Source organism: Canis lupus, chromosome 11 (genome assembly GCF_048164855.1).
Source record: "Canis lupus baileyi chromosome 11, mCanLup2.hap1, whole genome shotgun sequence".
In the NCBI taxonomy this organism is placed as follows: domain Eukaryota; kingdom Metazoa; phylum Chordata; class Mammalia; order Carnivora; family Canidae; genus Canis; species Canis lupus.
This window is the reverse complement of record NC_132848.1, coordinates 45,120,560-45,144,606: the sequence shown is the minus strand read 5'-3', so window position 1 is coordinate 45,144,606 and position 24,047 is coordinate 45,120,560. Positions and strand designations below refer to the sequence as shown.

The 24,047-nt window shown below is 39.4% G+C and overlaps 1 protein-coding gene across 1 annotated transcript in view; it reads right to left on the bottom strand.

Annotated features, from left to right (window-relative positions):
• Nucleotides 1-230: 230 nt before the first annotated feature.
• The window catches only part of LONRF2 (LON peptidase N-terminal domain and ring finger 2), a 47,069-nt gene continuing 23,252 nt past the window's right edge, over nt 231-24,047 (bottom strand). Inside the window, exons 9-12 of the mRNA XM_072844515.1 lie at nt 23,588-23,746; nt 20,304-20,466; nt 17,718-17,867; nt 231-15,901 (exon numbers count right to left, since the gene is read on the bottom strand). Coding sequence (XP_072700616.1) covers nt 15,707-15,901; nt 17,718-17,867; nt 20,304-20,466; nt 23,588-23,746 — 667 coding nt within the window. The 3' untranslated portion in view covers nt 231-15,706. The remainder of the gene's footprint in view (nt 15,902-17,717; nt 17,868-20,303; nt 20,467-23,587; nt 23,747-24,047) is intronic.

The following is a 24,047-nucleotide window of genomic DNA, read 5'->3' as shown; positions in this document are numbered from 1 at the left end:
GCAACCACCATGAGGTAGAAGAGCCAGGGAAGAATTCTTAGAGCCTTTGGAGGAAGTGCAGCCATGCTGATGCCGTGATTTGGGGCTTCTAATCTCCAGAGCTGTGAAAGAATAGATGTCTGTTGCTTTAAGCCACTAAGTTCGTGGTAATTGGTTGGAGCAGCCATAGGAAATGAACACAATATTCTATGCATTAAACTGATCTAAATTCCAGCCGTTGTACCCTATTATTTGGGTGCAATTATTTATTAAAGAGCATTTACAACACTGTATATTTTATTTACTCCAAATATCACATCTTAGATATAGAATTCCAATGAATGAAAATGAACAGTACAAGAATACATGAAGTAAATACTGCAACATTTAAGACTGGCCTCACTTAAGCAACAGGAAATGCCAAATACTTATTACATCTTTAACCACTGACTTGATCTTAAAAAATAAAAGGCCAGGATAATCTACATTAATGAATGTGATAACACATTGCCTATCTCTAAACAGATAAAAGCATAATTTTTAAGTTTATCTACTTTGACTTAATAGTTCAAACCTGCTCTTCTAATTAAGAAAAAAATACACGTTAAATTTTTAACTGGTAAAATCATTTCACAGCTATAAAAGATGCTAATGACACCATCCTCTACTAGCAAAGAACAATATACAAATAGAGCTTTCTGACCTATTAACAATTTTTTTCTACAGTTCAGTGGAAAACTGTGTGTATGGGTTGGGGGGATAGAGGGTGAGTAGTATGAGAGGTAAGATAAGCCAGTCACTGATCAAACTGTTAGCTTACAAAACTTGACCAAACCATTCAAGCTAAAAGACAAATAAATGACAAAGGTCCCAATGCAATGTTTCAAATGATCTCAAGAGTAAAAGGTTAGAGATAATCCATGTTGCAAATGCTGTTTTTGTCCTCAAGAGCCACACAGACCAACTCAGCTTTATGACTTGGGCAGACTCCCTCAACGGATTCTGTTGTTACCTGGGCTCACGCTCTTTCCCTGGGGACTGTCTTACGCTGAGAGGCCTCCCTGCTCTGCAGAGCTACCCCTCTGCCTGCCGCACAACTACAACAGTGGTTCTGCTGCTGAGCTCTGCACATACGAAGGCCTGTGCCCATGGGCCCAGGCCCCACTTCTGTAGAGAAATGCCTACTCGTCGGAGAATACATCTACCTCTCTTTTACAGGGGCTGTAGTCAGAAATGCTAGTAGAGCTTCTTTAATCATTTTTTAAAAGATTTTGTGACGTTTCAGCAATATGGGGGCCTCCCTGATTGTGAAGAAACTGCTCTTCCTGGTCTGGCCAATTCTTAGAGACAACAAAAGACCCACCACTGAGCACACCCTTCCTATGAAAACCAGCCAATCCACAGCCCACACTCTCAGCTGCTTTCTCTATCTGGCTCTTATGCTCTGGAAGGCAATATTCCTCTGCCCTAATCACCCAGAGTCAGCACCACACAAATAGAGGTCAATCTGGCTTATAGCCCAGAGCCCTCTGACATTATCCAAGCTAGCCAATCCTAAGATGTTCCTCTGCCCTGCCTGGCCTTTCCTGCAAAAACACTCCATTCTTTCCCAGCCCTCCTGCTTCTTCCTCCTCAGTGGCTCTGGTGTGTTTCCCTGTGGCTTTTGGCATGGCATTAGCTTTTCCATGTTGTCACTCGGTTGCCTCCATAAATAAAATCCTCTGGGTATATTTTAACACAACTGATGCAGCAAGAAGGCTGACAATTTTGTCAGAGGGGCAAGCCTCTTCACTGCTCCTGACTTGCTAAATAGATTCACTAAGTAGCCTGCACTGCCTATGAAAGCACAGCCAGCTGTTGGCATGCTTGTACTCTGGCAGCTACACTTATGCTGCACCTGCCATATGGTGACATGGTGTTCCAGCCTAACTTGTAGGAAGACCTCAAAGGCGTGTGTGTCTATGGTCCTCATTTACTCTTAAGCGCTGTAGCCTAGGCTGATGGGAATCCAAATTCCCTACCGGGATAAATAACTGGACTCATGGCTCCCACATGATTGCTTACCCTGATATGCCTAATTTCTGGACTAATGACCCTCATGGACTAGGATAACTGGAAAACACACAAGGCACACATGGACTTGCTGTAGCTGTGACACTTATGTCTGAGCTACTGGCATTTGCAGAGCTCCCATAGGCAAGAGGCTTTTCCCGACCAGGACCGAGAGTAGCTTCCTCTAACAGACTGTTGAGATGTAAGCCTGACTGACTAAGCCAGCAATGCCAAAGCCAGTCAGGCCTGCTCGACTGAGTTAGCTCTCTCCTCATTCTGTGACCAACTTATCCCATCACACTGATGCCAACTTCCTCCAGAATATCTTCCTTTTAGAAAGTGTCTCTGGCAGAAATCCAAGTGTTAGTCCCCAGGACACTACAGGGATCCATCAGTAACATGATGTGAGAGCCCTCCTCATGGAAACCACGGATCTCAAAAGGCTTAACATGTTGCTTCAAGGGGTGCCTGGGTGGCTCAGTTGGTTAAGGCTTTGACTCTTGGCTTTAGGTCAGGTCATGATCTCTGGGTCATGAGATCAAGCCCCGCTTTGTGCTTTGCCTGGGTCCTCTGTAGCAAAGGCTGTAAATGTCCATTGCTGGGGGCCCCTGCTCTCCTTTCTCTGTGGGATACAATCCCTCTGAGGGGATCCCTCTTGGTACTGAGCTCCCCTGGACTGAGGGTTGGGGCTAATGTGCCTGAGGACCCAGGACGATGGCAGTTCTGCATGCAACCCATCCCTGGAGCACAGCTCCACTGAGGATCAGTGTACTGACTTGGTGCCAGCAGGGATACTCTCAGCTAGAACTTCCTTCCATGGACAACAAAGGAGAACAAGAGAACCTCAGCACCTTCACCACCAAGGACTGCAGTAGCCCTAGTCAATTATTGCCACCAGCAAGCCCTCCATAGTTTGGGCCACCAAAGATCTCCACAGCCTTTACTGACACTGAGCTCATCTAACAGGCCTGCGTGGAGACTGTGTCACTGTACTCTCCCCACAAGAAATGCACCCTACTCAGACAGTGCCCTCACAGCCCACCTTCAGATAAAAGTCTTTCCCCATCAAAGCCAGTCTGAAAAGGCTGGAGGAGGTAAATTCTCCCTCAAATGCTCAGACATCAATATAAACCCACTAGAAACACACAAAAAAGCAAGGACACATGACATGACAAAAGGGAACACAATAACTTCCAGCAACTGACCCCAAAGAATTGGAACTCTGTGTGAGTTACCCGAAAAAGAATCCAAAATAATTATTTCAAGGAAGCTCAGTGAAATTTAAGAAAACACAAGTCAGTGAATTCAGGAAAATAATGCGTGAATAAAACAAAAAGTTCAGCAAAAAAATTAGAAATCATAAAAAATAACCACACAGAAATTCTAGAAGTGAAAAATACAATAAATTAGATGAAAAATGCAACAAAAAGTTTCAGTGAAGCTGGCTCAACAAGCTGAAGAAAGAATCTTCATGGGGTAGGTGAACGTAAAGACAGAGAACTGGTACTATCTAATCAGAGGCCAAAAAAGAAAAAGAGTGGAGAAAACCTATGTGAATTACTGGACATCAGCAAGCAAAAAAATATTCGTATCAATGAATGTCATAGAAGGAGAAGAGAGAGAGAAAATAAATTAAAAAATAATGGAAGAAAATCCCCAAACTGGGGAGAGATATGGATCATCCAGGCATATGAAGCTCAAGGTTTCCCATACAGATTCATCTTGGACAGATCTTCACCAAGACACAGTATAGGGAAACTCTCAAAACTCAAAGACAAAGATGGGATCCTGGGTGGCTCTGTCAGTTAAGCATCTGACTCCTGATTTCGGCTCAGGTCATGATCTCAGGGTTGTAAGACTGAGCCCCATGTCACAATCCATGCTCAGCAGGGAGTCCCCTTAAGATTCTCTCTCCTGGGGTGCCTGGGTGGCTCAGCTGGTTATACCTCCAACTCATGATTTCAGCTCAGGTCATGATCTCATGGGTCCTAAAATGAAGCTCCATGTGGGGCTCCACATTCAGTGGGGAGTTTTCTTGAGATTCTCTCTCTCTGCTCCTCCCCAACACTTGTGCATGTGTGCATGCTCTAAAATAAATAAATCTTAACAAAAAAAATATTTTCTCTCCCTTTCCTCCACACCTCTTACTCTCTTTCCCTCTCTAAAACAACCAATCAATCAATCAAAACGAGAAGTTTGAAAACAGCCAAAGAGAAAAAAGACATCACATACAAGGAAACCTCAGAAGCCTATCAGCAGATTTCTCTGCAGAAACCTTGCAGACCAGGAGAAAATGGGATGAAGAAAAAAAACTGCCAACCAAAAATGTTTTGCCCAGCAAAGTTGTCCTTCAGAAGGAAATAAGAAATAAAGACTTTCCCAGATACACAAAAGCTGAGGGAATTCATCACCACTAGACCTGCCTTACAAGAAATGCTAAAAGAAGTTCAAACTAAAACTAAAACTAAAGGATGCTAATTAGTAAATTAAAGCATAGAATATAAAATTTACTGGTAAAGATAAATATATAGTCAAATTCAAAATACTCTAATCAAATCGCTTTGAACTCTAGCATCTAGGTTAAAAGACAAAAGTGTTAAAAAGAACTACAGCTACAATATTTTGTTAATGGACACACAATATAAAAACAGGGAAACTGACAGCAACAACATAAAATGTATGGGACAAGTAAATGTGTAGAACTTTTAATGCAAATTAAAGTTAACTTGTTATTAGCTTAAATAGACTATTAAAACTGTAAGATATGTTATGAAAGACTCATGGAAATCATACAGCAAAAACCTATTAACAGATACATCTATGATAAAGAGAAAAAAATTCAAAGCATACCACTATAAAAATTCACTAATTCAGAAAGACAGACAGTAATAGAAGAAAAAAAGGAACACATTAACTATAAAATAATAATAATTCACAAAATGGTGATAGTCACTGCCTATTAATAATTACTCTAAGGTAAATGGTTTAAATTCTTCAATTAAATGACATAAAGTGGCTAAGGATAAAAAAAATTAAGACTCAACTATATGCTGCCCACGGGGACTCAATTAAGCTTTAATGACATTCGCGGGCTAAAAGTAAAGACACAGAACAGGATATTCCATGCAAATGAAAACCAAAAGAAAGCAGAGGTAGCTATACTTAATGTCAAATAAAACAGACTTTTAGTCAAAAGCTATAACAAGAGGGCACCCAGTTGGCTCAGTGGTTTAGCGCCGCCTTTGCCCAGGATGTAATCCTGGAGACCCAGGATTGACTCCCGTGTTGGGCTCCCTGCATGGAGCCTGCTTCTCCCTCTGCCTCTCTCTCTCTCTCTCTTTCTCTCTCCCCCCTCTCTATCTCTGTCATGAATAAATAAATAAACAAATAAATAATCTAAAATAAAAAGCTGTAACAAGAAACAAGGTCATTATGCAAAGACAAAGGGATCATCAATTCATCAAGAGGATATAACAACTGTATATATAGATACCACATATCAGGTACCACATACCTGAATATTTAAAAAAAAATTATTACCAGATCTGAAACTAGAAACAGACAGCAATGCAAGAGGGGACTCTAACCCCATTTTCAGCAAGGATTTCATCTAGAGGAAAATCAACTAGAAAATAATGGGCTTGAACTATACTTTATACCAAATGGGTCTAACAGACATACTGAATATTCTACCCAACATCAGCATAACATACATTCTTCTCATGTGTATATGAAATATTTTCCAGGACAGATCATGTATAGGTCACAAAACCAGTCTTAAGAAACTTAAAAGATGAAATGTTATGAATTATCTTTTCCTAACAATGATAGGAAGCTAGAAATCAATAACAGGAAGAAAGTTACAATATTCACAAATATGGAGAAATTAACATACTTTTGAACAATCAATGTATCAAAAAAGAAATCAAAAAGGTTTATCTTGAGACAAATGAAATGGAAACATAGCATATTAAAACTTACAGAATGTAGCAAAAACAGTTCTAAAATGGAAGTTTATAGCAATAAATGCCTACATTAAGAATAAAGAAATATATCAAATAAACCTAATCTTAAACTTTAAAGAACTAGGAAAAGAAGAACAAACTATGTCCAAAGTTTTCAGAAGGAAGGAAATAATAAAAATAAGAGAAGTAAATGAAATAGACACTAGAAAGACAATGGAAAGGATCAATTAAGAGTTGTTTTTTTTTAAAGATAAAATTGACAATTCATTAACCAGACTAAGAAAAAAGTGAGAAGATTCAAGTAGGTGATAAACGAAAGAGGAAACACCACATATAATACTACAGACACACAAAGGACCGTAGGGGAGACTACTGTGCTGTGAGCATTTATGTCAAATGACAGGACTTAGAAGAAATGGATAAATTCAAAGAAATATACAAATTACCAATACCAAATCATGAAGTAATAGAAAATCTGAGTATGTCAATAACAAACAAGGAGATGAAATATGTGATCAAAAATTTCAAAAAAAAAAATTTCCTAAAAGGAAAAGCCTAGAATCAGATGGCTTCACTTGCAAATTATATCAATCATTTAAATAATACCAATCCTTCTCAAACCATCTCAAAAAAATGGAAAAGTGCATATTTCCAAACTTACTTTACAAGGTCATTATTGCCCTGATACAAAACCAGGTAATGGACACTACAAGAAAAGAAAATTACAGACCAATATCCCTGATGAAGATAGACTTACAAAATCCTCAACTAAATACCAGTCAGCCAAATTCAAGAGCATATAGAAAAGATTTACCCATTATTTACATCATGATTTACATTGTGATCAAGAGGGATTTACCCTTGGGATGCAAGGAAGGTTCAACATATGCAAATCAACCAATATGACATCCACATTATCAGAATGAGCTTTTCAATAATGAAGAAAAATATATGACAAAATTCAACAACTTTTCATGATAAAAACTCTCAATAAGTTAAGTGTAGAATGAATGTCATAAAGGCTACGTATGATAAGCCCATAGCTAACATCATACTTAACAGTAATAAGTTAAAAGTCTTTCCTCTAAGGTCATGAGTAAGACAAAGATGTCCACATTCACCACTTTTATTAAAGATGGTACTGGAAATCCTAGCCCCAGCAATTGAGCAATAAAAAGAAATAAAAAGCATTCAAATGGGACAAGAAGTCAAATTATCTCTTATAAATAGAAAACCCCAAAGGTCCCACCAAAAAACTGTTAGAACTAATCAATGAATTCAGTAAAGTCACATGATACAAAATCAATAGTATTTCTATACACTAACAACAAATTATCAGAAAGAGGAATTAAGAAAACAATCCCATTTACAATTGCATCAAAAAACAATAAAATACATAGAAATAAGTTTATTCCAGGAGATGAAAGACCTGTACATTGAAAACTATGAGACACGGATGAAAGAAAATGAAGACACAAATAAATGGAAAGATATCTTACGTTCTTAGATTGGAAGAATTGATATTGTTACAATGCCCATATTACCCAAAGTAATCTACAGATTCAATGTGATCTCTATCAAGATTCCAATGGAATTTTTCACAGAAATAGAAAAAAGTCCTAAAATTCTTATGGAAGCACAAAAGACCCTAATAGCCAAAGCAATCTTAAGAAAGATGAATAAAGTTGGTAGCATCACATTTCCTGATTTCAAACAAAATTATCAAGTTACAGTAATTAAAACAATGTCATGCTGGCATAAAAAGGCACACAGACCAGTAGAACAGAACAGACAGCACCAAAATAAACCCATGCAGATATGGTCAAGTAACCCTGACAAGGGAGCCAAGAAAACATAATGGGAAAAAGATAGTCTCTTCAATAAATGGTATTTGGAAAGCTGGGTATCCACATGCAAAAGAATGAAAATAGACATCTATCTTATACCTATAAAAATTAACTCAAAATTGGTTAAAGACTTAAATGTAAGACTTGAAACTGTAAAACTCCTAGAAGAAAATGAAGAAAAGAAACTCCTTGATACTGGTATTAGCAATGATTTCTTTTGGGGTAAGATCCCAAAGCACGGGCAAGAAAAGCTAAAATAAACAAGGAGGACCACAAAGTACTAAAGTACTTTTGTACAACAAAGAAAATGATTAATAAACTGAAAAGGCAATCTATAGAATGGGAAAAAATATTTGAACCATACAGGAAATGAAATGAACTCATATAAGGAATGAAATTAGGATTTCGAAATCTCTGCACCCTCTGTTCACTGCAGCTTCTTCACAATAGTCAAGATAGGGAAATCTTAATGTGTTTCAATGGGTGACTGGATAAAGAAAATCTCTCTCTCTCTCTCTCTCTCTCTCTCTCTCACACACACACACACACACACAGTGGAATATTATTCTGTCTTAAAAAGAAGGAAATCTTATCATTTGTGACAACAGGGATAAATTATGCTAAGTGAAGTAAGCCAGACACAGAAAGACAAATACCATATGGTAACACTACATACGGAATCTTTAAAAAAAAAACAACAACAAAAAAGCTGATTTGATAGAAATAAGGAATAGAATGGTGGTTGCTAGGGGCTGGGGAGAGGGGGAAATGGGAGATGTAGGTCAGAAGGTACAAACTTTCAGTTATAAGAAGAGTTGGTTCTGAGGATCTAATGCACAGCATAGGGACTAGAGTTAATTAGTTAATTATCATGTTCTTAAAAGCTGCTGAGAATAGATTTTATACATTCTCATTACACATACACTGTAAAGTGACAGCTGTGTTATCTCAATGTACATGTACATCAAATCATCATGTTGTACACTTTGAATATACATAATTATATTCATTCATTTTTAATAAAGCTGGGGAGAAATTTCTGATTGCACTTTCCTCTATTTAAAGGGAGATATGTGTTCAGATGGCTAACAGATACATGAAAAGATGCTCAACACCACCCATCAGGGAAATACAAACCAAAATCAAGATGAGATACCATCTCACACCTGTAAAGATGGCTAAAATTAACAACACAAGAAATAATAGGTGTTGGCGAAGATGTGGAGAAAGGGAATCCTCCTGTATTGTTGGTGGGAATGCAAACTGGTGCAGCTACTCCGAAGAACAGTACTGAGGTACCTCAAAATGTTAAAAATAGAAAATACACTACAATCCAGCAATTACACTATTAGGATTTACCCAAAGGATATAAAAATACAGATTTGTAGGGGTACATGCACCCCAGTGTTTATAGCAGCATTATCTACAATAGCCAAACTATGGAGAGAGTCTAAATGTCCATCAACTGATGAATGGATAAGAAAGATGTTATATATATATATACAGGATGGATATTATTCAGCCATCAAAAAGAATGAAACCTGTCATTTGCAACGACATGGATTGAGCTAGAGTGTATTATGCCAAGTGAAATAAGTCACTCAGAGAAAGACAAATACCATATGATTTCACTGATGTGAAATTTAATAACTAAAATAGATGAATATATGGGAAGGGGGAAAAGAAAAAAGGAGAGAGGAAAACAAGCTATAAGAAACTCTTAATGATAGAATAAACTTAGGGTTGATGGAAGGAGGTGGGTGGAGGATGGGCTAGATGGGTGATAGGGTAACAAGGAGGGCACTTGTGGGGATGAGCACTGGGTATTGTATATAAATGATGAATCACTGAATTCTATTCCAGAAACCAATATCACACTATATGTTAGGTACCTAAAATTTAAGTAAAAAAAATAAATGGGGGTATGTTGCCCTCATGTACATTAAAAATTCATTACATGTTAGGCCCTTTAACAAGTTTTCCCCCTCCCTTTATAAATTTTTCTATCTTGCCCTCATCCCACAAGGGATATAGGCCAGATTGAGGGCACATACTTTCTTGGGACCCATTAATCACAGACATTCCCACAGGCCAGGCGGCTGTTCAACTGTTAAGAGACCCAAGTGAACCTAAACCAAAAAGCAAAAGCAAAAACTGCCCAGTGTAGCTGCCCACCGTTCCACTGACCGTTGGTCTTATTACTGCTGGTCTGGTTGCTTTCATTGGTTTGCAAACACCTCAAGTAAACCACTGTTTCAAGCAAACATATCAAACCCACACCAACCTGAGTGGGTACCCACTTAAAATGGATACTCCATGTCTCACACCCCAGACAACATCACTCTGGTCAGAAGCTCACTACTCAGATAACATCTCCCAGACCATAAGCTTGCCACTGGAGAGAACTCTACCTTGGACACTAGAATTTATGCCCATGGACTACCTTTGCTAAGTCACAAATTAGACACAGGGCATTTTTAGTTCTCTTCCTTCTATATTAAGAATTCTATTATGTTTCTGAGCTTCCTGCCCGTTTAGTGCATTGCCCTGGTATATTCCTTGCTCTCTGCCAAAACACACACTCCTACACTCTCATGCCTAAAGTGAAATCTGATAGAAGTTACTATCTGTACAGTATTCCAAAAAATGAATGGTGATTATTACTTTCCCCAGGAACTCTCAGTCAACCCCTGAAGTCTCTGGGAGAGGACCACTCACTCACTGTCCACTGCCTTCTCCTACTGCCCTCTCCAGCTTTCCACCAGAACCTCCTGCCCCATGTCTCCAATCATAATACTCCTTTCCCTTGGTTACACATACTCACTGCTTAATCATTAATTTATTTACTAAATTATCACAGGCTCCAATAGCATAACTGCTGGACCTGCCATCTTGACTCAAGAAACATATCAAGATATTATTACCACACTCACACTTTTCATATAGTTTACAACTCCACCCAGATAGTGTTGAAGATCCCCCAAGATTCCAGATCTATGATCCTGGCTAATGTGTATAAATGGGAACCTTAGTTATAGACCAGCCTCAAGGACTCCCTACACCCCTGCCTGTGCTTCTCCTTTCTACTCTCATAATAAAATGCTTTCTGTTCTGTTTAAGCTAACATATGCCTTACTCTTTTATGTCTCCATTCTCATCACTCCAAAGATTCCTTAATATGATGTCACATCAGAGGGCCAATTGTATTAATCATGTGTTTAAGAAGTATGATATTTTGACACCTTGGGGGCCTCACTGGCTGAGGAGACCAAGGGCTGGTCTTGGGCTGGTCTTGGTCTTGGGCTGGTCATTCAGAAGAAGCAAAGGGCCCACAAGGAAGCATACCTTTCATATGAGAATTAACCAGTCCAGAGCCTAAACTCTGAGCCACCTTCTTTGTCTGGCTCTTACAGTCTAGGAGAAAAGAGTCCTTGGCCTTAATCACCCAGGGCTCACTACCAGACAAGTAGATCCCACCCTTATAATCCAGAGTCCACCACCATCATCCAAACTAGACAGTCCTAAGCTATTTCCACTGCCCTGCCTGGTGTTTCCTACCAAAACACAGTAAGGGCTCTTCCCCTCACTCCTGCTTCTGCCTTGTGGCTCTGGTGCTTCCCCATGTGGCCCTAAGTGCATGCCTGTCATTTCTAGGGGAAATATGAGTAGCAATGAATTTTCCTTTCAATGCCATGGACCTCTTTGGCAACTTTAGAAGTCTTGGGCACAAATCAGAGCTAATGTCCCCAACTAGTCCACCCACCATGGGGGCACTTGAATTTCTTCAGTAGTTTATGCTACTGCAATATTCTAATACTCAATATGCTAATGTTCACCCAAAAGCCGATACACTACTAAAAGCTATTTGACTAAAAGCAGATTTGGGTACTTTTTTTTAGCAGTTGAAAGGCCAAAGTTAAGGTGAAGTTAAGGCGAGGAGCTGCAAAGTGGAAAGATCTCCCACAAGTCAGAAGGCAATGCCTCAGAATGAAACATTAGTCCTAGTAGGGATGAGGTGATACTGGGCAACAATCAGGGTTCAATTTTTCCCACATGACTTGCATAGCTCACCCTACTCATTCAGATCTAGCCTCCCTGGTTTTTAGTTTTGATGAACTATAGAATCAGAACAGGGTCTTTTAGTAGGGGCAAAGCTACAGACAAATAACTTTTTTCTGCAAGCTGCCACTGGCATCCATGCTGAGAATGAAGATAGGGACCTCTCTACCCTATTCCATAGGGGTATTTAGAAAAAATAAAAACCCATGCCTTAAACAAACAAAAACCACTCACATTTATTTTCCCTCCTAATGCTTTTTCTTCCTCATATCTGTCACATTATTTGACAGATAGCATCTAAATTTTAAGGAGTGGTATCTACCAAAGTAGATACATAAAAGGAGAAAGGAAGAAGAAACAGATGAGTACTTTTAAAAAGCAATGTAAAAGCCATAATGACTTCTATGTAATACAGCCAGGTCAGGCAATGGAGTATTTTGATTATAACAACTGCCAGTTTTCAAATAATTTTAGGACAAAAATGATAATATCACAGTTGATGGCAATTCTACCATCTATAATTTTGTTCCCTGATGATTAAAAAGTCCTGTAGTAAGACTTGATATGTGTTACTAGTTGAGATATAATTTACTAAACAATCTTGGTGTCTTTTGATATGGGAGGTAGGGGGGTGATGCTTAAGAGAAGAAAGGACACCTTTATAAAATGGGATAACACTTCCAAAAGTTGGCACATGAACTGGTTATGAACCACTTATTGTGGTTGCATGGATAAATCTTAAAATTTTAAAAAAAAATTTAATTCAGAACTTTAAAAAATATTCTAACATTCTGAAGATGAGCATACACAGGGAATGTGATACCCTAAAAATCTCATGAGCTTTCAGCATACTGCCCATCAGGATATCAGCTGTATTTCAGAGACGTAGGCAGGGATGGAATTATGAGTCAAGCCACTTAGGAGAGTGAAATGGAAAAATACCTAACAGAGTGTACAGAATGTACTTCAAGTACTATACTTAAAGAAGAAAAATTACTCCTCCACACTGTTATTATTACTCTAAGTAGATTCTGTTTTTATTCTGATGCAACTAGACCGTTAGTGTTGGAACATTTTCAGTAAAATTAAACTTGAATGTTCTGACTCTGAATGAGACCTTATTTTCTGAGAAATATTAGACATGACATCTCCATGATAGAAAAGAGGTGTGTGTGTGGAGGGGAGCTGTTCTACTGCTTTAGCTAAATTAGTAGCAAAATGAGCAAACTGGAGTTTAGGCTTCCTTAAATTTGTAAAAGGAAGCTTCTCTCATAATATGACTTGAGATATTATTTCCCTGGTCCAACTTCCTGAGAAAGAATGTCATCTGAGAGGTACCTGGGTGGCTCAGTCAGTTAAGTGTCTGCCTTAGGCTCAGGTCATAATCCCAGGGTCCTGGGATCGAGCCCTACAATGGGCTCCCTGTTCAGGGAGAGTCTGTTTCTCCCTCTCTCTCTCCTTATCTCCCTGCTCATGCTCTCGTGCACACATATTCTCTCTCAAAGAAATAAATAAAATCTTTTTTAAAAAGAATGCCATCTAAGTGCTCACGAAGTGGCCATCTGCTCCTGCTCTGCTTTAGGTAGACACTAGATGCTCAACAGAGCATGAAGTAGTCACAGTCCATTCCCTTGGGTGTCAAAAGACAAAGACAACAGAAAGTTTTGCTGCTCTATTTACATCATTACTGACAAACAGGCTTTTACACCAGAATACTCAGAATGAGAAGACAACTCAGAAAGAGGCAGACATAATTAGGAAGAGATACGTTATAGCTCTGGTAAGAGATCTGTGCCAGTTATGACATTTCAGGAGTAAGACTGAGAAAGCAACAGCATCCAATGGGTACAGGAGAAGCCCTGGTACTCTGAGCACAGAGACTTAACTTCAGGAAAGCTCCTGGAGAAACTATGATCACAATGTGGTTATTTTACACATTCCCAGATGGAAACAGCAATGATATGGTTTCAGGGTAGGAAAGATTCTCCAAAAGAAAAAGAAAGAGAATGGTCAGTACATACCTATTTTCATGAACCATTCCTAAGAAAGGTCCTCTGACATATTAGATACAGTTTTGCTTTCTTTTAGATGATCAGCTTAGGATACACATCCTAAAACTGCTGGATATTGTCATTAACACATGAATCAATAAAACAGTTTAAAAATCACTTGGCTAAACAGCCTTTAAACCATGTTCAAGATGAAATTTGAGATTTGCAATAAGTGAGGCACTAGAAACATCTGACTGGAAATACTTTCACATTTTCTCTTTATGACTAAGTTACACAAGAATAGTATTTTCTCACTCCCATAATGGAACTGAGCTTTAGCTTGAAAACTCCAATGAAAACAAAATACAATCATAGAGTCTTTCTAATAAAATGCTTGATGGATTGATAAACCAACTTTTGACATTATGAAATATATTTGTTAAAATTCAAATATCATATACCTTGAATGAATAAAGCGAAACTTAAAACTGTGATTTATTCCCTGGTCTGGTTCTCATCATCTTTTAGTTAAGAACATCCACAGCATATACCAAGAAGCCAATCAACACACCAGCTGGTTAGGCCAGTGAGGACAATTCAGTATCTCAGGTTCAAGTGGTTATTTCAATTAATACTACCAACATCTGTTAGAGGTTGAAGTTGTCATTATATGGTTCTTTAACAGATAACACCAGGTCTTATCACTTCTACAACTTCTTTTCAAAAGACACAAAGCCAATTTTTAGGTTGAGGATGGAGGAAAAACTTGCCGAATATTTACATCCCATAACCATCTCCCTCTTCTTGCATATTGTCCTGTTAGGCTTTCCTGGAATAGATAAATTCCCATTCCACAGGAGCTTTTTAATATCTTCATATATGACTGGGTGGATGGTAAACTCAAATTACTGATGGGCCTAATTTCCAATGCAAATCCATCAGAAAGAGGGCTATTTTCTCAATGCTTTGTATCTACCAATTTAATGAGATAGGGTTATGCTTTCAAGGAGGTTTTTATTTTTATTTATTTGCACTAATTTGACTATGTTTGACATCCCAATGCATGTACAGTTTTAGCTAACTTTTGCTCTCACTCTTCATTGAGTGTGTATAAATATGTATCCTTAAGTCACCATACTGTTCTCAGATTTTCTATATCCAAGGTACACCTTTGTGTATTCTGACGTTCATTTGATTACAACATGCAATGTACAACACCTGAACTACTGCAGGACACAAAACACAGTTCTATCCGGCAGCTACTACTTCTTGGGTGAGGACTAATTTTGGCTCCTGCACTGGACAACAGTTTGATTCCTCAATTTCACAGACAACTTCACAGTGACACACAAAGCCTAAGTGCATTTTCAGTTAGCCTGTGCGCTGAGAAATCTGCTTCTAGATAAAAATGTGGTTTCCCCCTTACTGTCTAGCCACTAAAGCATGCTGTTTCCATCTGGTGTAGCAAAATACTTTACTGGGGAGGGAGTCCTTCTTTCTTGCAAAACCTAAACCACTCCTCAACCATCTGTGGTGTTCCCTGCTGTTAGCGAACTACAAAGTAGAGCATCTGCTTCAAAGAGATTCTCTTAGGTTCTTTTCCAACCATAGGCTCTGTTCAAACTTCACACTAACCTTGTACACAGTCAGGTTCCACCAGGCACAGACTTTTAACATTTCAGTAGGAGTCAATGTTTGCTAAATGTTCCATTTTGTAACCCTATTAACAAGCACATTACAAAGCATGATGAATGGGATGCTACTCGTCCATGCCTAGCACTCCTCAAAAATGTACAAGGGCTCCCAGAAAAAATCAATTATTTCTCTCCCTGCTATTAACCAGCTCCTGCCGACTATTCATCTTACGAGTGATGATGACCAATATTCGCCGAATGGCAAGCAGACGCTCTTTAAGTGAGATCATGCCAAGAATAGCCAGCTGAGCCTTGCGCTCCAATGGCAACACTGCCAGGATCCACCAGGACCATGCAGGACCACTAGGGTTACTCTGAAAAAGAAATGAAAGCAAAACAAAATTATCATCTAAAATACAAGTCTCTTCCCTGATACTGTCCTTGTGTTTCACCAACAAGTCATGAGGAAGAATTAAATGCCACTTTGTCTTTTAGGTCTACTTTCCATCCATTCAGCCCTTGACATACAAAGTTTACATTCCTGTTACACATTTAAATATGGGAGAACTCAAAATATAGAGCTTGCAATGAGAAGTATCTTCCACAAGGAAATTCCATGAATTATTTGCTTCTGTTCTCTCAAAGCTCTAGTTGTGAGTATATATCAGTCAGAAGAGGAGATCATACATTTTTACCTCTATTTCCAATGTTGTGTTATTGTTTTTTAAGTTTTAAATACACTTTAGAAAGTTCAATATTAGGAAGGCAAAAAATATTGTGTATAAGTCTGGGTATTATAATGCTTCTAATATCTATGTGATGAATGTACACATATAGATGCAACATCTATGTATGAATTATTGTTAATCCCATGAATTAACTATATAAGAGTTATTAAGCTGACAGCCTTTATTTCACATACCAAAACACACAATTCTGGATTGAGCTCTAAGCAAAGTTGGTCATAAAGTTGTTCTCAGTATTCCTGGCATTAAGAACCACAATATCCAGGCCTCCCTGTTTCCTGTCTTGGATTCTCCTCCCAATTCCACCCAAAGGTATACAGAATCCCACTGGGAACTACAGAGGGTGGACTCTGGAGTCATCTTAGCTTAAGAGGAGAAAGATTCTACTGAAAGATTGGGAGTATCATATTTGGGACAATTTTTGGCTTCAAGGACAGGACAGTCATGAGTTTGGACAGTCATAATTTGGATGGGGGTGGGGACAAGACAGAAGTCCTCGAGAGACAGAAAAAGAACCTAAAAATGGATGAGAGAAATATAAAGGACATTTCACCTTCCCCCCGATCTGCTGAAAGCTGGTCCTCCAGCTCTACTTTCTCTATGAGACAGGTGAGCATGTACAGTAGAAGGAACTACATACTCTCAGCTATGAGCCTAAGCCATTCCTGCCTGGTGGTCATCCAGAAGAGGAGGGGATTCATTTGCACTTAGAACTGCTTCACAGCCTGAAGCCACACTCTGCCTGAAGAGCCAGCTTCACTAAAAGCATCCTTGCAGAGCACCCAAGGAGGCCACATTGGATAGAGGGCAGGAAGGCTTCTCGTTTACCCAGAGCTAGATTTTTCTCTTCATTTATTCAACACCTGTTTCTTAGGCACAAGGCAATATTATATGTAAAACATGGAGCATTCATGCTAATGTACAAAGATTATTACTCTCTAAATCAAAAGATTTATTTTATTAAGATTTTATTTATTTATTCATGAGAGACACAGAGAAAGAGACTGAGACACAGGGAGAAGCAGGGAGCCTGATGCAAGACTAGATCCCAGGACCTCCAGGATCATGATTGAGCCGAAGGCAGATGCTCAACCACTGAGCCACCCAGGCATCCCTAAATTATAAGATTTAAACAGCTGACTGAAATAGTTGGTGAGAGAAGTGAAAGTACTAAAGGTAACAGCCAATCAGAACAAATTCATTTCCAATAGAAAAGAAATTACTTTTATGCAGTATATTAATCAGAAAGCACTGACTGTTTTGCTCCAAAAGGCACATGCTACTCTGTTAGGTGCTTCTCTGGGCTCTCGATGAATGAATCGGTTCATAAGTGAGCATAATGGAGTATGCGGCATAGTACTGCCTAATTTTCCAGCAGAGTAGTATGTCTTAACACATTACGGCAGCAAATAAGAGCATTATAAAAGAAATAAGGAGAATATACCTGAGGTTCAGATTCCCTGTCTGGCATTAACCCAAAATGGCTTAAAATTTGTTCTTTCATGTGATCCTGAAGGGAAGTAAACCAGGAAACTGACTGTTGGTAAACAGAATCGTGAAGACTGGTGAGTTCTTCATATGCTGGTCCTTCCACCTGATCAAGGAGAAAGGAATCCACTCTTACATGTGAACGTACTGATGTCTGCTGCATTTGCTATGTGAACTCGTGGCATTTAGATGATTCATTTGTGTTTTAGAACATACTATATGCCCAACCACACAAATCTCTACTTCTCTTACGTAGGGAAGATCTATCTACCCTGTCTATATCACCCTGATTTTTCTCTTAACCACGTATACATAAATCCCACGTTACTATGAATAATTTTCACTGGCTACATGCAAATCTATATTTGAGAATTTACTCCACCATTCAGATAAGATTTAAAAATAACACAGCAATATAAGTATTTATGCAAAAGTAAGTGTTTTTTAAGAAATTTTGTTGGTGGTGGTAAGAGAAGGGGCTATCATTCCCTCAGGATAGTTTCCTAGAAGAAGAATTGCCAAATTAAAGAGTGAGACATTTAAAATATTGTATTCCATATCATCAAACTATATTCCAAAAAACATGTTACTATCACCACACATTCCCTACATTAGCCTTATGCAGCAGGAAGCCCTGCCACTTTAGATTTACCATGCTTTGCTTCTGGGTGCCAAGTCACTCAGTTTAAGTATGTCCCAGTCCTACTCAGGAACACCGAGTGGGAAAAGCACTGGGTTGGGGAAGCCAGGGATCCAGGTGTGTTCTGGCTTCACTGCTGATTCTCATGAGCCAGTCACACAGCCCCCTGAGGGTAGAGTTTTTTCATCTATAAAATGGGGATAAACCATTCTGGTCCTTATTGGTTATAAAATTCCAGGATCTCTGAAAACTAGGGTAAACTGAGGAATTAGATGATAATGCATACAACCATTCTCAATTTGACTTATACAAATTAAATACTCACAAGTAGTAGAGAATTTTCTGTTTTTAAAAAAACACCAAAATTATTTCATGTTGTAGCCATGTAAGCTCTCATTTTAAATATATATACCACTAACAATCACCATCCACATCAAGAGTCAGTAAACCCTCTCATCAGCAGAGAGACCCTGAGAACAATCCCATTCTGTCACACTCTTTACACTCCCCTCCCTGGTCCTGAGGATGACCAGGAGCCAGAACCAGCAGCCAGAAAAGAGACAGTGCTGGCGCTGCTGCGGGGTAGCTCTCCTCAGGGGCATCACGAATGGACATCACTGTCCCCACAGCGACTTCCAGTGTGATGTCAGACAGCTGAAGACTCACTTTCCATCTTTCTAAATGTGAACCAAAGAATTCAAAAGAGGGATACAGTAATTCCAAGGATTTCCTCTTTCTAAATGGTGGTAATGTTTTTCTTGCAAGATAATTTACATACAGAAAATGCATAGATCTTAATGGTTGGCTTAAAGTACTGTCAGCTGTACACACTAGTGGGATCACGATCCTAAACAGGATAGAGAATATTTCCATCACCCACAATAGCCCTCCCATCCCCTCTCTAGTCAGTTACAACATCCCCACCCCCAGCCAGTGTCTGCCCTCCAACACCATAGACAAGTGATGCCTGGTCCTGGACTATATAAATGGAGCCACATATCATGTGAGGTTGTGAGTCTGGCTCCCTTGGCTTGGCATCACGCTAAGACAGGTGTTCCCTGAGAGACCTAGAAGATTGTTCCACGTTGTTCTATGTCAGCAGTTCCTTCGTTTTTACTGCCAAGTAGTATTCCATTGTATAAATACACTACAGTTTGTTTATCCATTCCTCTGCTGATGAGCATCTGCACTATTTCTTGGTCTTGGCCACTAATGAATATGTCTGCTAGGGACATCTTTGTACACGTCTTTTCAAGAATCCCTTGAAAACATTTTGTTAATCTGTCAAAATATGGATTCTGATATTTCTATTAGGCATATCAATATTTCTTAAGGGGTAAGAGATCCAAACCTTTTATATTGGGCTTAAGAACCTATTTTTAAGCACCATTTTTTGTACTATATCTCATTCTGCACTAATACGAGTATCTAGAACAGGGATGGACTACTACCCACAAGTCAAATCCTGTTCATTGTATTATTGTTTATGTAAGTAGCATTTCACTGGAAACCAATTATGCCAACTCATTTACATAATGCCTATGGCTGCTTCAGTGCTACAATGGCGGGGCTGAGTAGTTGCAACAGGGGCTGTATGACCTGCAAAGTCTATAGTATTGACTGTATGGCCTTCTGCAGATAGTTTGCCAAGTCCTGAACTAGAACACCAAGACAACAAATCACAAAGGCATTTCAAATGTGCAGCAGTAAGGTAAATTTTTTTTAGGAGATGTTTCCACCAGCTCCAACTCAGGTGAAAAATCCACTGAGGTAATAAGTAACAAAATGCTGAATTAGGGAGGATGTAAGTAATACCGTCAATAAAAATCCAAGTTTTTCCACTACGCAGAGGGAACCAAGATGAGTGACCTCTAAACAATGCAGCAGTAAAATAAACCTCACCTTTTCATCTTCAAGATATTCAATGTCGGCTGTGTTATAGCCATCTCTGTGACGGTGGCTTAGGACTCTGAATCGACTTATTCCAATGGCATCCACAACCGAACTCCCATCAGGAAATGTTCTGACATCCTTAATCTCCAGCATGCAGCCATACTCTGAAATTCTGACAGGACAGTTGGGAGAAATGACTGATTTGAAAAATGCAGAAGATCCAAAAAAAACAAATGGTTGTCTTCACATGAGACCAGCAAGCTTATTTTGTCTAAGAGACACTGGCAGAGATTCCTTCTGTTAATGTGAAACATAGAGTGTGCAAGGGCTGCAGAGGGAGGGCTGGATGGGAAAGGCCCTTGTGCCTTGGTTGCTCAAACAAGGTAGTGGTTTGGAAAGACTCAAGAGGTGGAGAAAGAATCATCGTGGTCCGGGCACCAGCAGGAGGTACACACAGCACAAGGTATGTCCAAGCCCCCATACCATTCACAGATTCTGCTCCCTCCTCCCCCATTTCCACTGCTGCTGGCCAACTCTGTCCTCCCTAGCAACCGCTATGGAAAGTCATCTACAGTCACTGCTTCATCTTCTGCTTCCCATCAGGCCTCTGACTCTACCACTGGAAGTCACAAATAACCCTGCCATGAGCCTGCTGATCTGTCACTGAGCCAACCCCCACTGCTGCTCTCTGCCATTCTCTCTGATCAGCTGTGACCAGCCCTTCACAGCTTGCCTCCCTCCTCCACACGTCCCTCACACACGGAGGTCACCCAGGGTGGCATCCTCACTCCCAAACTCTTCCATGTGATCTTACCCACTCTTGCTCTTTGAACTCTTGTCTGCTTCCTGAGGACACTGATCGTGCCTATTACACGTCAAGCACCACGTGGAGTTTATAGTATGTACTCAGTCAAGCTCCTCCAAAACAGGAAGGTTTAAAAAAAGTCAAATAACTTATGTAAGGCCACAGTAAGATTTTGAGCTGAGACCTGAGCCTAACCCTATTATCTAATTTTAAAGTGAATGAACAACTTCATTACATACCTTCAAGCTAACTTTAAGTGACAGTTCTCAAGTCACACACAGGCCTGTAAGGCTGGACACCTCTACCTGGATCTCTCCGAAAACTCTTTCTGCTTATTGAACGGGGCTATCTTATCCATAGCCAGGGCATGGGCGGAGGTACCCTGAAGATCTTCAAAGGAAGACTTACTGCCCCAGCTATCGGCAGACAAATGCCTTCAAATGGCTGCTCCCAAAGCCTGTCTCAGCTGTGGAAACTGTCTTTCCAATGAGCATACTGTCCTGTCTGTGGACAAGAACTTGTGAATGAATGCAAATTTCCTTTGCAGCTATAACTCTCAGGACATCTGGACTCTCATGAGGCCATCAGAACATGGCCCCCCAAAATTAGCTGAATTCTTCCTACACACTTGCATGTCTCCTTCTCCTGGCCTCTGCCACAGGTGAGCCACGCTTTTGTCTACTGTTCTCCATGGTAGGACTTGCCTTTCCTCACTTACTCTCAGCAACCTCTGCTCACCAACAAGTTGAAGAGACTTATGTTCTATAGTTTATCTGGATAATGCCCTTCTTAGTGTGCTGTATCCTTCATGGAAGCAGAATTTCTGGAACTTGGGTTTTCACTCTGCTTTTGATGAATCAAATTTTAATACATTAAAATTTATTAATCTCTTCCTCTATGTGATGCACTCTCAGAATCTTGTATTTAAAAAAATCTTTTCCTTTTCCTAATTATAGTTTCCAGTGTTTTCTCGTAAAAATTTTATAGGTTGTTTTTCACATAGAGATGTAAATAACATGTGTTAATTTGTGTATATGGTACAAGGCAGAGAAAATATTGTATCACTTGGGCTGCCCACAAATTTTCTAAGTACCTTTAAAGTGAGCAGCTTGCTTTTTCTCACAAACTTGTATGTAAATATGGGTCCATATATGAGTGGTTCTGTTTTGTATCTCCCTATTCTGTTTCAGTGGTCTACTTATTAGGGCTTCTGAGTTTATTACAGCAGTGTTCTCCCATCTTACTGCTGATTTCTTCAAAACTATCGTGACCTTGGTCTTTTGTTTTTCCGTAATTATAAAATCAGCTTAAACAATTCCATGAAAAAACCCTCTTGTAATGTTGACTGAAAACTACTTTAGATTTGTAGATGTATTTGGGTAAAACTGAGATTTCTGTGACATGGAAGTCAATGCATCCATCCATACATATGGTATTTCTCTCCATTTATTTAGATCTTCCTGAATATTTTTCAATAAATCTGTAGAATTTTTTCCATGAAGGTCCTGCACATATCTTTAAAAAGATGTGTTCCTAAGTATATATGGTAGAAACTAGTGGATGGTCCCACATGTCCATTCTCCCTTCCTTCCTGGGCACATCCGTGGGCTACAATTTCCAGCCTTCTTTGCAGTAGGTGTGAGCAATAGTGATGTGTATCTGTTTTTCCAGAATCCTTTTAGAGCATTTGTGCCTCTTTCACCAGCTAGAACTTGCATGTAGTGACCTCATCATAACCAAGCAGTAATGACAGCCCTAGAGGATAAGGAAGCCCACAGATGGGAAGGACCCAGAGTCCCCAGAGTCCCCAGAGCAGCCATGGAGGGGAGCCACCTGCCAATCTGATGTAAAATGAAAAGAGGTAAAAACTTAGGGCTGTGGTTTTTATAAGACTGAAATTTGGCGGGATCCCTGGGTGGCGCAGTGGTTTGGCGCCTGCCTTTGGCCCAGGGCGCGATCCTGGAGACCCGGGATCGAATCCCACATCGGACTTCCGGTGCATGGAGCCTGCTTCTCCCTCTGCCTGTGTCTCTGCCTCTCTCTCTTTCTCTCTCTGTGACTATCATAAATAAATAAACATTTAAAAAAAATTAAAAAAAAAAAAAAGACTGAAATTTGGCTGTGTAGATGGAGGTTTTTTTATTTTTTTAGCAAATTTTTTAGACTTTAAAAGTTAGACTAGATTTGTTTGTATGATGATGAACTAGAAAGGAATTATAGGCAGAGAGAAGCATGGAAGTATGAATATGAATTGTATTTATAGAAAGGCAAATAATATGGTATGGGCTAGCAAGTATAATGTCTGAAACAAAGGAACAGGAGGTGGGACTAGAAAGAAGTCTGGAGTCACATCAAGGATGGCCTCAGACTTATACCTTGTCATGTAATGGGAGCCACTGGAAGTTTTCAACATCATCTAAATTATTCTTTGAGAAAAGTAACAAATTATGTATTTACTTAGGACCCTCTGAATGCTGACAATTCTTACCCTGCATGCTCAGCAGAGAGACACATGCCGAACCGTTTGGTGCCAGTTTCCATGCATCTTCTTATCATAAGCCGATAGCGGGGCTCAAAGACATGAAGTGGACACGGGACGGTAGGGAAGGCCATGGCACACACAAAGATGGGGACATCTCTGGTCAGACTGTTGGGTGAAGGAAAATGTAGACTTAGGAGGAGGAGCAGTTAGAAGCAGAAAGCAATATTAGTCCCTATAAAATAGCAAAAGCTAGCCAACCTCAATTCTGTCATTTACAAAATAAAACCCTCAGGCCTGTCTTGGTCTTTAGTGGGAAAAGGAAACCAAGGACCACCTTAAGAAAAAGTTCTCAGCTCTCCAGGTTTCCTGCCAAGCCTATTTAATCTGATGAAACAGAACTGCTGAATTGTATTCATGGACTTAGAAAAAGTGATAGCTTAGGACCATGCTAAGAAAAAATTCTGAT